This window comes from Hypanus sabinus, chromosome 15 (genome assembly GCF_030144855.1).
Source record: "Hypanus sabinus isolate sHypSab1 chromosome 15, sHypSab1.hap1, whole genome shotgun sequence".
NCBI classification, from domain to species: domain Eukaryota; kingdom Metazoa; phylum Chordata; class Chondrichthyes; order Myliobatiformes; family Dasyatidae; genus Hypanus; species Hypanus sabinus.
In genome coordinates, this window is record NC_082720.1 from 48,594,184 (window position 1) to 48,611,017 (window position 16,834).

The window sequence follows — 16,834 nt, forward strand, 5'->3', positions numbered from 1 at the left end:
TTTTAAGTCCTCCTGCGTGAGAGCCAACAGCTGCCTGTCATTTAAGTTTTTCTAGTCTGTAACTGAACAAACACGGACTTTCACAGTGAGATTCAACACCAAACATGTTGCTTGTTTTCGGCCGATGTGTCCTGCGCATGTGCAGAAGGAGGAGATTTGCCGAAATATTCGTTTCAATGTGGACAGAGATATTTTTTAAAACACATGGTGTGGACACCTATCGTTTTTACGCAAAACCAGCGTTTTCAAAATTATCCGGTCTAGTGTGGACGTAGCCTTAGATAATGCTCCAGCTTCACACCTCTTTACATTGAATTCCAAACAGACAGTGGAATGAAATGGGAGAGATTTTCTTTTACCACAAAAATAGCTGGCCTCTGCTCCTCAGCCATGGTTCATCACAACATCTCCCGGTTTTTGCCCCACCTCTGGGGAGGTTTTTCACTGGGAAAGAGGCTTCAGCTGCTAGCACGTTGACACAATAAACTGTAGCATGGGGCTGTCTCAGCAGAGATAGAGAAGTGCCTTCTTTAAATTCTTTTGGCATGAAGGGAAGTCACATGCCCTTAGACTTGAGATTATGAAAATCATCAGCTTGGATGACGTCATTAACAATTAGAACTTGAAAAAAATATAAAATACTGTTTAAAAAATACGGATTTCTTTGCATTTGAAAATCCAAGAAACATACAACATATCAATTTAAATCACTAAAACCAACCTAAGCAAATAATAAAAATATAACTACTTTCCTTTTACCCAGAATCAGTTATGTATTAATATGAAAGGGCTATGCCATGCTTGTGGAATGTTTACCAGTCCAAGGTGCAGGGTTTCTGACCTGAGACCTGGGAAATCTGTGGAACATGGTACTGCCCTGTTGGGCTCCTTGAGAAGGCTACCTGGACAGCCAGCAACACTGGCTTCAAACTGGAGGATAGCATTGCTGAGTCAAACCAACAACATTGGGAACTGGAACTTCTGTAGGGTCACACAGGTAGATTCTACTATTACTGCGAGCACTAGATTTGAAGTTCAGCCCAATTATTTAAGTGGTCATAGAGATATCAGATTATTTTCTTATATAAAAAGTGGGAAACTTTGAAAAGAATTGAATGCAGCTAAAGAGAAAATGAAACAAAACTTCTTGAAAAATGAAGTTAAAAGATGCCCTAAAGTCTTTGAGCTGATCATTAGCAAGACAGAATAACAATCAACAAAGCTAATTGATATTGAAGTATCAAGTTAATATGCAATACATGACTTAAAAATTAATAAGCAAACAGTATTACATTCTGAATGGAACTTGCTTAATGCAAATAAGACCAAAGCACGTAGGAGCAGAATTAGGCCAATCTGAGTCTGTTCTACCGTCATCACAGCTGGTTTAGTATCCCTCTCAAATCCATTCTCCTGCCTTCTCCCCGTAGCTTTGCCCTTACTAATTAGGAAGCTATCAACTTCTGCTTTAAGTATATCCAATATCTTGGCCTCCACAGACATCTGTGGCAAAGAATTCCACAGATCCACCACCCTCTAGCTAAAGGAATTCTTCCTTATCTCTGTTCTAAAGAGATGTCCTTGCATTCTGAGGCTGTACCCTATGATCCGAGACATCATCCTCTCAGTCATTCTTGTAAACCTCCTCTGGACCCTCTCAAATGGCAGCAAGTCCTTTCTGCCCAAGGGGCCCAAGGAAAACTGCTTAGTACGCTCTAAGGGCAGTTTCCCTTGTAAAGTCACAGCATTATATCCTTGCTTTTATTTAGCTGTCCATCAAGAAGCTAGGAAGACACTCAAGTTCTGGAGGCATTGCAGAAAAGAAAGTGATATCCTAAATTGGAGTTGAGTTGCATAAAAACGAGAGAGCTGAATGTCTCTCTACTTTCCATTCCTCCAGCCCTTCAAGCCGTGCCCATCCCGCAACCCTTGACAAACCTGATTAACCCTAACCTAATCACAAGGCAATTTATAATGACCAAGCGACCCACCCAGTAGGTCTTTGGACTGTGGGAGGGAACTGGAGCACTAGGGAAAACACACACATTCCACAGGGAGGACGTACAGAGACTCCTCACAGACGGTGCCAGAATTGGACTCCAAACTTCGATGCCCCAAGATGAAATAGCATCTCACTAACTGCTGTGCCCCCAAAGAATCCAGTTTCTCAACTTGGAATTCAACAAGAGATTATCTTGTATGCCTTTGTCAGTGGAGATAGAGTCAAAATAGATATTCTAGAATATCACATTTATGCAAACTTCTAATGAAACTTCTAGGAGATTTACAAAGATGTTGCCTGGATTGGAGGGTATACCTTATGAGAATAGTTTGAGTGAACTTGGCCTTTTCTCCTTGGAGCGACGGAGGATGAGAGGTGACCTGATAGAGGTGTATAAGATGTTGAGAGGCATTGATCATATGGATAGCCTGAGGTTTTTTTCCAGGGCTGAAATGGCTAACGTGAGGCGGCATAGTTTTAAGGTGCTTGGAAGTGGGCACTGAGGGGAGGTCAGGGGTAAGTTTCTCACACACAGAGAGGTGGGTGTGTGGAATGCACTGCCAGCGGCGGTGGTGGAAGCGGATACAATACAGTCTTTTGTCATCCCCTTAGATAGGTACATGGAGCTTAGAAATATAGAGGGCTATGTGCTAGGGTAATTCTAGGCAGTTTCTAGAGTAGGTTACATGGTTGGTACAGCATTATGGGCCGAAGGGCCTGTAATGTGCTGTAAATTTCTATGTTCTATGAAACGCTTGAAAGTATGTTTAATTTAATTTAGGGCTGATGTCCTCAGGTTCCTTAAGGTTGTCATAGCTGGTGGTGGGTGGGGGCTACTGGGGATAAGCTCCCACTACCTATTAAATGCTCCGAATAGCGTGCGTCTCTGATAGCCTCTGACAACCAAGTTCGACTCTTGGCCTTCATATGTGGCCTAGCTACTAAGCTAGATGGAACTGTTTCTATTGACAAAAAAAGGGGCAATTGAGGGTACTGACACCCTAAAACCAGTCACTTTGGGCAGATAGGTTTTATCAGACATGGTTGCAGCTCATCTAAGAGAAGGAAAACTCTGATCTCAAACCACCATTCCCTTGCGGCTATACCCATTCATGGGGAAGGCTTCAGCAATAAAACCCGAGGAAAAATCCAGAGCTAGAGTCCCTAAAGCAGTTCTACATTGAGTTCAACATATCCAGCAACTCCTGCAACGCTGCTGGTACCAAACCATATTGGTCTCTGCAGTTCCTTTAGATTCATCAGCTGCATGGAGAGGGGAGCCTGCTGCATGGGTAACAGCTTTCCCTCCATATTGCACTGCCCTGGCTTGAGTATCTCATAGACAGCTAGGACACCACATCCATGAATGATCCCGAACAATGGCGGCCCTCGATGTCCTCAATTTGCTTAAATGTGCAGTGATAATTTATAGATAGAATAGCAGAAGAATAAAGTTGATGGATCAAGTAGGAAATTATTGAGTTCTACAATCAGGGCACTTGAGTTTTTTTTTGTTTGTAAAATTAAGATAGGCCGAGTTGCCATTTTCTTGTGAAATTAGTTTAAGAGCTTGTATCATCAATTACAGAGCGTGAGAAATCCCCAACTTCCAAGAGTTGCACACTGCACCTAATGTTCCCTGGCCTCTATTCCTAACAGCTTGTTAACCATGTGGAATATAGAATTACTCTCTTGAAAGGGAAAGAAAATTCCAAGCGAGTACATTTATTTTAAAGTGCCCCCACCTTTACAAAGAAAAATAATAGACTGAGCAATAGGGCAACAGGTTCAAATTGGCCAGGGAAGCAAAGGGCCCAGGGGAAACATTTTCGATGTTGGGGGTGTTAATTCTGCACTCTAGCATGGTTTTCCAAGGTCAGAGTTCTCAGGTCATTTTAAAGTTGCCGCTGATTGCAGTGGAGCCATACTGATACCTTCTCATAATTATCATCCATCAACTGGTACAAGAAGAATGGAGGGAGGCCTTGGCTCCCTGTGTTGTGAAGAAAACTGATATGTAAACAAAAAAGCCAAAGAAAATCATGGAAGAAGTACTTTCAAAGAAAAGTCTGCCTTAAATTTTCCTTGACCTTAAGTTCACTCACCACTTATTTGTAATTACTGCTGTTACTGTCAAGTGGTCAAATACCTCTTCAATTATTGAAGTAGCTTGATGATTTAGCCAACTCACCTTTTTAAGTCCCATTTTTAGTACATACTTTCTTTTTTAAAAACTGCTACTTTGTCTCCTTGTGTGTTGGTTTTATTGAACTGGTATTTAATAGCAACTGTTGGGAGAATTACAAAGGCACTGGCAAAATAATCTGAGAAAAAATCCCTGTTTGAATACTGACTAAAATGCTAATCTCCTTTGTATGCTTGCATAATCAATAATAACATGTCTACCTCAGGGAAAATGTGAGCTGATTTGTCTTAGTTTTGAGTAGCTTTTCTTGAATTCTACCAAGCAGTCACTCATTCACCAGTGAAGTCCTAAACTGTAGAGGTGACAACTGAACTGAGGAGAAATACTTAATCCGAATATTTTAGTCAGCAGTTAAACTTGGTCAACAAAAGTTAAAGATTCTTGCAACAGATTAGACTGGATTCTTGAGTAGGTATTTGGACTCACAACAATTTAAGTATTGTTCAAGGTCCCTAGTTCTGATGTTTCTGCTCTTTAAAGTATCAAATCTCCAAATGACGGTATGGATCTTGTAGTCAGTGCTGCACAAACAGCATTCGTACATCACTCTCACACTTGCCTACAGACCTAGTATGGGGTTTTAGTACCAGAAAATGATGTGGTATGAAATCCTTGCAAGTGAATCACTTTCACTAGAAAATCAAGAATATGTGCAACCAATCAGAACTAAGATTTAAACCAGAAAATGTAAGATGGTTAAATCAATGGTAAATCATGTACTGGACAGAGTAGAGACAGAAAAATATAGTTTATATGAGATAAAAATAAAATGTGTCTTAAATATATATTTTATTTTATTGTTGTAAGTTGCCAACAAAATAAATCTGTAGGAATTATCATTGTAAAAGTTAAAATTTCAGCCAAACAATTATTATTCTGATAAAATTTTACTTGTCCTAGAATTGACAAAATTTAAATTTCTCTTTCTTATTTAGTGGGCATCTATCGCATAATTACTGCAACTTTGGGTTTGTGTGTTTCAGTAGAGGCAGCTTAGCTGAATCTGAATAGTACAGCTTCTGGAGAAGCAGGATAAGTAGAATAGAAACTCCTAACTTAATTGGGCCAAAATGTATCTGATGTGCCAAATTAACCAGAATCCACTGTATATTAAACTATCGTTGCTTTCAGAAAATGTGGTCGGTATTTATGACGGTAACCTTTTTTAAAAATCCAATTTGAACTGCTCACAATGAAGAATTGGTATGAAATTTTGTGGCGCCAGGTTTTCAACACTCTGGGCCTGATTGCAATGTCTGCAATGGAGATCTTGCTCATCCAAAGTGCAGATTTAACTAAGACTCAGGTTCTCTTTGCCACAGTGCAAACCTTCGTCGGTCTCTGTTTGCAGGGTGTGCAAGCCTGCAGTCCCCATTATACCAACAGCGACCAACCTCAGTGAGGCCTTGTACAAGAATGAAAGGCTGATTCTATTATGTGGGTTAAAATTCAGAAATGTTTTAGAAAAGCAAAAAATGTGGATTTGATAAATTTATAAATTTATTTGTGGGTTCTGAAGAAATAAAGAAAATAAGGCAGATGGGATTTCAGAAAATATTTGAAAAGGGAATTGTTATGAAATCAAGGGATATTAAAGTGCCTAAATTGTTCATTCATATAAATCAAGGAATGATTGGGAGACAGAAAGTGATTTTTCCCCCAAGTTTGTTGAACGTTAGGGAGGGGAATCTGTGCTGTAATCTTCATGTTACTGATTGAGGAGAAAGTAACAAATGTGTGAGACAGATTGTAGAGCTACATGAATAAATTAGCAGCCAGCAGCTGAAATTCTTTGAAGAGAACAAGGAATGAACGTAGAACCTAGAGAGTAATCCAATCACAAACAAGAGAAAATCTGCAGATGCTGGAAATCTGAGGAACACGCACAAAATGCTGGAGGAACTCAGCAGGCCAGGCCGCATCTATGGAAAAGAGTACAGTCAACATTTTGGCTTGAAACCCTTTGGCAGGATCATTGACAATACTCTTTTCCACAGATGCTGCCTGGCCTGCTGAGTACCTCCAGCATTTTGTGAGTATTACTCCTGAAGAGTAATATTCAAGAGACAGGGAATAGCAAATACATAGCTATTGTAATTTGTGTCATTTGTCATGTCTGGAGGAGGACTTTGATATCCAAGGAGTTGTGCTTTCAGTCTCTTTTTGCCTTTTTTTAAAATCAGAAATGAGCCAGGCCTATTGCTGAAGGTTCTGCTCACTCATTGACAGCCTTGCCTTATTCTGGCAAGGAGCTGCAGGAGTTTACGCAGATTTTCCAGCCGAGTCACATCCAGCACATTATTCTTTGACGTGTGCCAGCTACAATGTGATCCCATCTTCCCCACCCCCACCACTTTCTGCTTTCCATAGGGACCACAATCTCCATGACTCCTTTGCTGGTCCATCCCTCTTCCTACCCATCATTTCCTCCAGCAACCTTGAGAGAAGTAACACTGTCCCTCTGTAGTGCTCTTCACTCACAATGAGCGGTTGGCTAGTTCTAGGTTAAGTGAAGTTTTAGTAGATACAACAATGAATCTCTGGTGCCATCTGGTATTGTTTGTGGCAGTAAGAAGAAATTAACACAAAGATGTTAGACTATATCCAAAATAATTGTCTTGAACATGGATTTGAAATGGGAAATGCTAGCACTCAACATAATCAGTCTGTGGGAACAGGAAATTGCATTCCTGTCCTTAACAGATTTGCATTGGCATTTTGAATGAGACCACACAATACCAGCAGGGAAGCGTAGCATGAATTTCCAGATTATTATTTTGTGTAAACATAGCCCTCTATATGATTTTCAGATCTGTTTTGATTCATCAAGTGTTCCACAACAGTACACAACAGTAAAACAGTAATCTGACTCTGATTAGTTAAATACGTTTTGTATGATCTACAGGTTAACATTGTAGTTTTTAGCTAGTTACTATATGAGAGTGAAATGCAATGTTATGTCAATGTGAAATTGATTTTCATACTTCAATAAAGTTAGCAAACATTCAACTGAGCTACTTACCAGGACTTTGTTAAAATATGTTTAAGCTTGGTAGAATACAATTTTTTGTTTAAAATATTCTAATTAAAGATAAGATTTTGTCTTAGGGATTTGATTTATTTTGATACTGATTTATATTTTCAGAAAATGGAAAATTGGTGTTGTAGGAGCAATTTATTAATGGCAGTATACAATTAAAAGCTGTATGTAATCTTGTAACATATATAAAAGGTGGTTTATACATAGTAAATGCTACTTGCCTTATTGAGATATCAGCTTGAGATACCATACTGATGGTCTGCAGCTGCCATTTCCCAGTATCCCTGCTACTCTGACACAATGCACATCACTTGTGAGCCACTTCTACTGGCAGCAGTTTCAGGGAAATATAGAGCCTGTGGAAGAGGCCTTGGGGCTCATTCAGTGAGACCTTGTTCATTATTAGTGCCTGTTGGCTGGTGTGGCAAGGTCATTAAGAGCATTTTGTGTTTGCCAGGAAACATTAGAGTGGCTCTTTTTAAACAACAACACACACAAAATGCTAGTAGAACACAGCAAGCCAGGCAGCGTCTATAGGGAGAAGCAATATCGACGTTTCGGGCCGAGACCCTTCGTCAGGACTAACTGAAAGGAAAAATAGTAAGCGATTTGAAAGTAGAGGGGGGAGGAGGAAATGCGAAATAGTAGGAGTAGACCAGAGGGGGTGGGATGAAGCTAAGAGCTGGAAAGGTGATTGGCGAAAGTAGTACAGAGCTGGAAAAGGGAAAGGATCATGGGACAGGAGGCCTCAGGAGAAAGAAAGTGGGGGGGGGGAACAGAGGGAGATGGAGAACAGGCAAACAACTAAATATGTCAGGGATGGGGTAAGAAGGGGAGGAGGGGCATTAACGGAAGTTAGAGAAGTCAATGTTCATGCCATCAGGTTGGAGGCTACCCGGCCGGTATATAAGGTGTAGTTCCTCCAACCTGAGTTTGGATTCATTTTGACAGTAGAGGAGGCCATGGATAGACATATCAGAATGGGAATGGGATGTGGAATTAAAACGTGTGGCCACTGGGAGATCCTGCTTTTTCTGACGGACCGAGCCTAGGTGTTCAGTGAAACGGTCTCCCAGTCTGCATTGGGTCTCGCCAATATATAAAAGGCCACACTGGGAGCACCGGACACAGTATACCACACCAGCCGACTCACAGGTGAAGTGTCACCTCACCTGGAAGGACTGTCTGGGGCCCTGAATGGTGGTGAGGGAGGAAGTGTAGGGGCAGGTGTAGCACTTGTTCCGTTTACAAGGATACGTGCCAGGAGGGAGATCGGTGGGAAGGGATGGGGGGGACGAGTGGACAAGGGAGTCGAGTAGGGAGCGATCTCTGCGAAAAGCAGAGGGGGGGAAGGGAAAATGAACTTTATATGGTTTGTCACACATGCACTTATTCTCCATTTTGCGTATTTATCCATAGGAATGTTTTTGCATCTATATGTAAGAACGAGATAACGTTTACAGTAAAATTCTACCCTACTAATGCAAACACGAGGAAATCTGCAGATGCTGGAAATTCAAGCAACACACACAAAGTGCTGGTGGAACACAGCAGGCCAGGCAGCATCTATAGGGAGAGGTACAGTTGACTAAGTACAGTACAGGCTGACGAAGGGTCTTGGCCCGAAACTTTGACTGTGCTTCTTCCTATAGGTGCTGCTTGGCCTGCTGCGTCCCACCAGCATTTTGTGAGTGTTGCTATCCTACTAAGCCTAGTTGTTGTAAAATTTGGGCTTCTGCTATCAGAAGAAGTCTACAAGGAATCTTGCTCTACCGCTATGTATGTTTTCTTGTACAGATTTCTGCCAAGTAGAAAGTAAAACAGAATTAACAGAAGTAACACATTCTTGATATCTTGATTGATTGTTTCCCCATTTGCTTTTTTTTAGGATTCCCTGTAAGTGTGGTGGATGCTACGGAATTGATTGGGTCTACTGAGTTAAGGAACCTCATCTCCTTTGTCTATGTATATTTTTCAAACAAATAGATTCACATTTTATTATTATTTGTATGCTTTGGTGAGAGAACTTAAAAGCAAATGATTACTGCAGATTATTACTGAAATACCGTGTCTATTTCATAGCCATATGCATTGGCTAACTGAAGCCTTGAAGCAGGGTTGTCCAACCCAAAGCCCTGTGGGCACGAGTGCTGTTGCGGCCAGGCAGTCTAGCTCTTATATGCTGGCTAATTCAATCCTGTCAGCCCTCCCTCTAGTTCTGCTGTTTAGATTTTATGGATCTGGAGATTATGAATGAAAAGTTTTGCTAAACTGGTGAACATCAAGGTTTATTAACATTTGTCATTTGAGATATGCATCAGGAATATTTGTTTCATTTGTCATTTAACTTCAGGGAAGAATTACTTCTGGGCTGCAGAAGAAAAAATAACTTAAGATTTGACTGCTTTCTATTTCTTTTATGATTGATTCCCCAACACAGGGAGAACCAGGAAGAGATGGCTATCCGGTAAATGACCATTACATTTAAATTTGTTTTGTATCCTCTGCACTTACAATGAAATCAAAGAGAGATGGCACAATATTCATTTTCAACTGATTCATCAAACTAACGGGAATGATATTCATACTTAAATAAACATGATTTAAAATAACCTTTCTTATCTGATAATTTGACTAATCCTCTAGAAAATATAACTTTTATTATTAAATTAAAACTGATGCAGGATAATAGTTGTGCCTCATTTCCTGTTGCTCTTAATTGATCTGTGTAGTTTTTAACTGAAAATTTCAACAGAAGATTGAAAAGAAGATTTCATTTGCAGATAATTGTGAAAACCTTATGAAGCAAACACAACAATTTCAATCTATATGACAGATGTTCTTACTAAAGAGAAGGGGATTCCTCTCCTCCTCGTGTCGTCAGTAGCAGGTATTGTGGTCGTATAAGCTAGTCAGGTTTGCAGGTTTCCCATCTTTTCAGTGAATGATACCTGTCAGCTCAGTTTGATACAAGCTTTCAAATGAACCTGATGATCTCCACTGAGTGCAAAGCCTAATATTCCCTGAATGTATAGATGCATTTGACCATTAATTGCAGAGGGAGAGTAACTGAAGCAATGAACAATTCACTGACTTATAATAAGAACTGCACAAAATTAAAGGGAAAACGATAAACACCAGGCAGCAGGGCTGTTAACTGACACTGGCCATCTAGCTCGGAAGCAGCAGCTTAATACCAAAAAGTGCACCTTTACGACGTCAATCTAAATGGTCATCGTCTTTCCTGGAATGAGGGCAAAGGTAAGCAGGGAGCGTTGATGTTGCTGTGCTTTTGGTCAAGATTTGACAAGACTGAAATGAGAGGAAGGGGTTAAACACAATCACAACGAAACACTAATGGGCTGCAACAGGCCCACCACATTCTGCTGCCCACCTCCAACAGTATTGTAGCAGAGCAAGTGGTTGTGACAGGGCCCCCTCCCTAGGTGCACCTCCTGAGGTGCCAGAGACTGGAGGTCCCAGATGATAGACCTGCCCAGGATGTCATAGGCCAGAACCCCAGAACGTTCCTCAAGCCCATACCTTTCCTAATCCATGAGATACTGGTTGTTGCCCCACACCTGGCAAGATGCCAGGAAGCACTGCACAGAATAGCCAGAGACCCGTCTGCCAAGCAGGGAGGGGCTGACTGGAGCAAGGGGGGAGGAAGTCACAGGCTTGAGCAGAGAAACCTGGAACACTAGGAGAATCTTCATCGATTATGGTGGGCTCAGTCTAAATGAGATTCTGTTGAAGGCCTTCTCCACAGTGAATGGTTCCACGTACCATGGGGCCAACTGGTGGAAGATCTACATGCGCCAGCCAGACTTTCTACCCTGGCTTTAGAGGCCTCGTCTGTTGATGGAGCTGATCGACCTGCCAGGCCTACTGTTTTCAAGTGCACAGCAGAGCAGCCCCGGCCGAACTCAGCGTGTGCTTGTAATGTCGGATCAACTGTTCAGCAGCAGGAACTCCCACATTAGTCTGTTGGTCAGGGAAGAGTGGGGGCTAGAGTCCCCTCTGGTATTCAAAGGGGAACATGGCCGTGGAGGGCAACTGGAGGTTATTGTGGACACCTCTGCCCAAACTGGTTGGGAGCTCCAGGTCAGGGGATTGTCTCCAATTCCTGAGTCACTGGCTGTTAGATTGGGAGTGGAAACCTGACAAGAGGCTGGCTGAGCCTCACAAAAGAGAACAGAAAGCCTTCCAGAAATGGGACATGGACTGTGGCACTCGATCAGACAGGATGTCCTGAAGGAGACCGTGCTGCTGAAATGGGACATGGACTGTGGCACTCGATCAGACAGGATGTCCTGAAGGAGACCGTGCTGCTTGAACACCTGCTGAACCATGAGGGTGGCAGTCTCGTGAGCCAACTGGAGTCTGAGGGGAGCAATGAAGTGGACAGCTTTGAGGAACTGTCCACAGCCACAAGAATAGTAATGTTTCCATCTGACAAGGAAATTCACCTAAGGGCAGGACCAGGGGCAGTGAGGCACAGGCTGTGGACATTGCAGTTCTGCTTGGCGCTGACATGTTGTCTTTTCTAGGCACATGTGGGATAGACAGAGACATTGTCATGGACATCCTGGGACATAGGTGGCTACCAAAATCATCCCTTTATAAATTTCAGAAGCTGTTGAATTCCCAGATGGCCAGCCAGTCAGGAAGAGTGACCAACACAGTGCCAGGAGAAACAGCTGGTTGGGCCTGGATCCGACTGTTGGGCAGCCATCTCCTCCACCTCTATTTCCCAGAGCAGCAATGCACGAGTGAAAAAGGATAGACTGTGGATTGGCATTGTCCTCAGAGATGCCAAACTGGTGGGAAAGAGCATCAGAAACAAGAGAAAATCTGCAGACACTAAAATCCAAGCAACACATGCAGAATACTGGAGGAATTCAGCAGGCCAGGCAGCATCAATGGAAAAGAGTATAGCCGACGTTTTGGGCCAAGACCCTTCAGCAGGACACCAGACATGGTATTCTTGCTGCTGGGAAGGTAGGGTAAGGGGGGGGAGTTAAACCGGGTGAGGTAAAGAACCCAACAAGCTTGACAGGAGTTGAGTGCTTTGGCATCGGCCCCCCTTAGCCAGTGTTGCCGTTCTTCCAGAGCCTCCTTGACATCCAGAAGTTCTCGGTTCCCAACATCGTAATTACATTCAGCAGGAGTCAAGGGACGGGAAAGGAGAGCACAGAGGTGCAGCTGATTACCTACTGAAGAGAGCAGGGAGAGGACAGCTTCAATGCCGACATTTGATATGTCAGCCTCTGATGAATAGATGAAATGGGTCTGGATGTTGCAGCAGCAGGACATTGCTTTTGTTCTGAGAATGCTTGATCTCCTCCGCTTGTCCATAGGAATCCTGTAGAGGTCTCTTTTGTTGAGTGCATTTATGTGGGCGGCAGTGGAACTGACGTTTCTGCTGAAGTGATGATAAAAGTTTTCAAACCCCACGAAGCACCTCACCTGTTTGACTGTAGATGGTTTTGGCCGCTCTGTGACTGCCTGATCTTTGCATGGGTCCATTTGAACAGTGGAAGGAGCAAGGAGGTAGCCCAAGAACAACACCTGCTCTTAGTGGAACTCGCGCATTTCTGGCTCAGCATAAAGGTTGCTCTCACGGCACCATCTGAGAACCTTCCAAACATGCTGAATGTGTTCCTGGCAGGAGCAGGAATGTCACCCAAACAAACTGATTTAACATGTCCCGGAGCATATTGTTGACCAGGGTCTGAAAACCAGCAGGGACATTAGCCAAACCAAATGGCATCACGAGGTACTCATAGTGGCCAGTGATGGCATGGAATGCTGCCTTCTACTCGTCCCTTTCAAACCACCTTGTGAGCATTGTGCAGGTCTACCTTGGAGAATATGGTTGCGCCTTGGAAATGTTCAAACACAGGAGGAAGAGAGTAGAGGATCTTCACTAAGGGGCCAATAATCAATGCAGGGATGAGCTAGTCATCTTTCTGGCTTACAAAAATGAAGCCTGCTACTGTTGGTGAAGTTGACAGTTGGATAAACCATAAGGCTAATGCCTCCTTGGTGTATTCTTCCATTGGATCAGGGATGGAAAGTAGCTGTCCCCAGGAGGACTAGTTCTGGGTAAGGGGGCAATGGCTCAGTTGTGTGGCCAGTATGGAGATAGGGAGGTGGTCTTCTTACTGAGGACTTCAGGAAGGTCGGCATATTCAGCAGACAGGTCCACACTGGCAGTTGGCACAAGGGGATATGCTGACAGGGATTTGAGCTGGACCCAGACAGGTAGACAGACATGTCAGTCCCCTTCTTGAAGTGCCTTAGCGAACAGTCGGTCGATGGGTTGTATCGAGATAGCCAGGGAAGGCAAAGCACCTGGGGCAGTTCAGGCAAATGTACAGGTAGGAGAGCTGTTCCCTGTGGTTGCCTTCAAGCACAAGTTGGAGGGGTTCCATGGATCTTGCAGATGACCATCCAGAGCCTCAATGTCAATGTTGTCTCTCGATTTGAGCCGGAGAGATATCCATGAGGTTCCTGGCTGCCCTGGAGTCAATAAGTGCCTGAGGCTCATGGGTCTGGGACTCCCACACCAAGGAAGCTGGGAGCATTACACGATTAGGGGAAGATGTTTGAAGGGAGAATCGACCCATCAGAATTGCCCTTCCTGCTGACAGGTATCCTGTTTTACTGGATATTTGGGTCATAAAGTCTGGAAGTGAATCGGCACAGTAGAGGAAGGAACCCGTTCTCCTGCTCTGATCTCATTCCTCCTGTGATAGGTGATACAACTCACTTGTAAAGGCTCCTTCATGTACTGGATACTGGGTGATAAGGGAGTGCATGAAGGTAGTGATCTAAAGAGTAGGAAGCCTGGTGTATTCTTTCTCTGCTCTATTCAGATGCTTGATTGGCAGTTTGGAAGGCAGATTTATGAGGTCACCAAGACTGTCCTGCTCATCACACACTGTGTTCTCATGTCGTCGAATCCCTGCACTCAGCCCACACTGGAAAGCAGTAATGAGGGATCTCTCATTCCACCCCATCTCAACCGCAAGCTGAAAGGGGAAGCATAAATGTGTCCAGTGGGAGCATCATAAAAGAGGAATTCTGAAATCACAGAGGATAATTGGCTGAATGTGAAAGGAGAGTACTCAAGAGGAATCCCATCCTCACTCTAAGTGGAGGGATGCAGGAGAGAAATGCAGGAAATTTGGTTGAGAGCCCTGTCAACAAAGTCTGTGGGATGTTATTGGACATTGTCACGAAGCTAAATGCGTGAAATAGAAATTAATGATGAAGCAGTGATTGACCTTTAGAATCTGAGAGTAGGGTGGAAATTGGTAACAAAGTTGATGTAACTTAATTACAAAAGCAGAAAGTAGTACTTATACATTCACTTATATACTAGAAAACTGGGTGAGGGAGGGGCCGTGATTAGGAAAGAAACAAAGGCTATTCCTTGTACCCCACAGAGAAACAGGTATCACTTAGACCCATGCCTGTTCCCATTGGGACACTTCAATTTTAAGAAAAAAGGTAGTTACAGGAAAAGGTTTTCAAATGAGAACTGGTTCCGTTTCAGTCAAGTAAAGAAGGCTTGTGGTGGAGCAGGAGCAGTTATGCCTGTGTACAAAGAATTCTTCCAATGTAGTGGGCTGCATTCAGTGTTCATCTATATTGGAAAAACCAATGTAGATTGAGCAATGACTTTGTGGGACATCTCCAAGGATGACCTTAAGTTTTCAGTCCATTTCTGATCTGATGTCCTTCTTTGGCTGCTTACGGTATTTCATTGAACCCAGCAGGAGGATGGGCCATACGCTCAACACCGGCAAGACAAAGTTCCTCGACCAGCTTGCTTCTGCTGCACCATAATGCTGCCTGACAGTAAAGTTCATGGTGGTACCCTGGAAATCGTGGACCGCAATCTGGTGAAGGCAGGCATTGGTGATGAGATTCACAACTGCCTTCTGCACCCAGTTCAGCTTTAGGTCGATTGATGGAAAAAGCATTTGAAGTTCAAGATCTTAGACATGAAACAAAGCTTATCATCCTTGGCAGTTACATTCATTGTTGTACTTCATACTACTGAGGCCTGAACTACGTATAACATGCACCTCAAGAATAAGCTAATGATTACCAGTGTCCTCTCACAGCCCAACAATCTGAGCACCAGGGCTTGAATTGCACTCATTTGACTACATTGGCCAGGGTATGTGGTTCGCATGTCCGACATCAGACTATTGGAACAGTTAATCTGTTCAGAGCTTTGTCTTGGGGAAAGAACATTAAGTAAACAGGAAAAAGTTCAAGGATATTGTTAACACCTTTAAAAAATTCAGCATCCTCACTGATGCCTGGATCTACTGGTAGATTCCCCACTCACCCTGTCAGGCTCTGATTGTCCCATCTGTAAAAGAGCCAGCTGTTCCTACATTAGCCGCTCCAGAACCCATGAAACTGAAGTCATCCTTGATCCACAGGGAGAAGAAAAATAGATTTTCTGTGTACTTGTTTGTTAAAGCAATTTTGATCTAATTGCATGATTAAAAACATGCAAACATTGTCCCTGTTTCTCTGTATTCTACCTGCACTGTTTATACTCAACAGGAAATTTGGCATGAAAGAAACCAGTCTCCCCTTGGGGCTCCTCCAAACTTGTTCTGTAACTAGGTTCAATTGAAAGCTAGGTCTAAGCCATCTGGAGCAATTCAAATATTGTTTTCCTTTACAAAAAAAAAGTACCCAAACTCCAAACTGTGACTCTTTTCAAGGTAAAAATTAATTTTGTTGTGAACTTAGTTAATTTTATGTGTCCTCAAGTGACAATCACTGAAGAAAGTATCAAAATTTGGAAAGGATTGAGAACCTCTTCTAAGTGTACCAATAAGTTTTGTGCATTTAAAAAAGTAGCTTCAATTGTTCTGTTTACATCAAAAGATTGGAACATTCAGTGAAGTGTGTCCTTTGAGTCAACAGCCAACAGAGTCTGAGAATGCTATGCTTCAGTCGCCAAATGCATAGCACTAACACCAGTTACAATGCTCCACAAAGGTATGAGAAGCTGGATACAAGATAGTAAAAGCAGTGATGTAACATTTTACACACAGTAGTGTGTTATAATGTAATAGGATCCATGTGACCCCCGGCTGCTTGAGGAGCTTATGACTTCTGAGAAAAGAGTTACCTTAAAGAAGTGTCCCCTCGGCACCCCCAGACAGAAAGGGACGCCGTTGAGCTGAGGGATGGGGACAGGGAAATCTTTGTCTCCAGTTCTCCATGCAGTGTTCATGCCACAAGTGTCCCCAAAACAGCACAAGTTGTAAATGGATCATAATATGCTGCTCAGTGTTGATTTAAACAAAAAGCCTGTGCAGAGTGAACGGAGCACCAGTGACACAGGTTCCATAATCCAAATTGTTAGGATTTGTGTGTAAGACATTGATGTTACAGTGCTGATCCTTTACTCACCGTCTCACTGTGACATGGTTTATTTGCGAATGATTAGTTAAAGTTGTAGATTGCACGCAATATTTCTATAAAACATGCTCAATGCAGAAATTACATGGATCTGGCCAAGTCAGATGCTTGACTGAAACCAGAA

At 42.8% G+C, this 16,834-nt stretch overlaps 1 protein-coding gene across 6 annotated transcripts in view; it reads left to right on the forward strand.

Annotated features, from left to right (window-relative positions):
* LOC132405494 (collagen alpha-1(XXIII) chain-like) overlaps nucleotides 1-16,834 on the forward strand; it is a 146,221-nt gene that overhangs the window by 45,611 nt on the left and 83,776 nt on the right. For 5 of the 6 annotated variants that reach the window (XR_009515896.1, XM_059990353.1, XM_059990349.1 and 2 more), the window contains exons 4-5: nucleotides 9,137-9,213; nucleotides 9,689-9,715. The exons of the other annotated variant lie outside the window; for it this stretch is intronic. Coding sequence is in view for 4 of the 5 variants with exons in the window: in XM_059990353.1 (XP_059846336.1) it covers nucleotides 9,137-9,213; nucleotides 9,689-9,715 (104 nt within the window). In the remaining variant the exon portion in view is untranslated. The remainder of the gene's footprint in view (nucleotides 1-9,136; nucleotides 9,214-9,688; nucleotides 9,716-16,834) is intronic. 6 annotated transcript variants of the gene reach the window in all.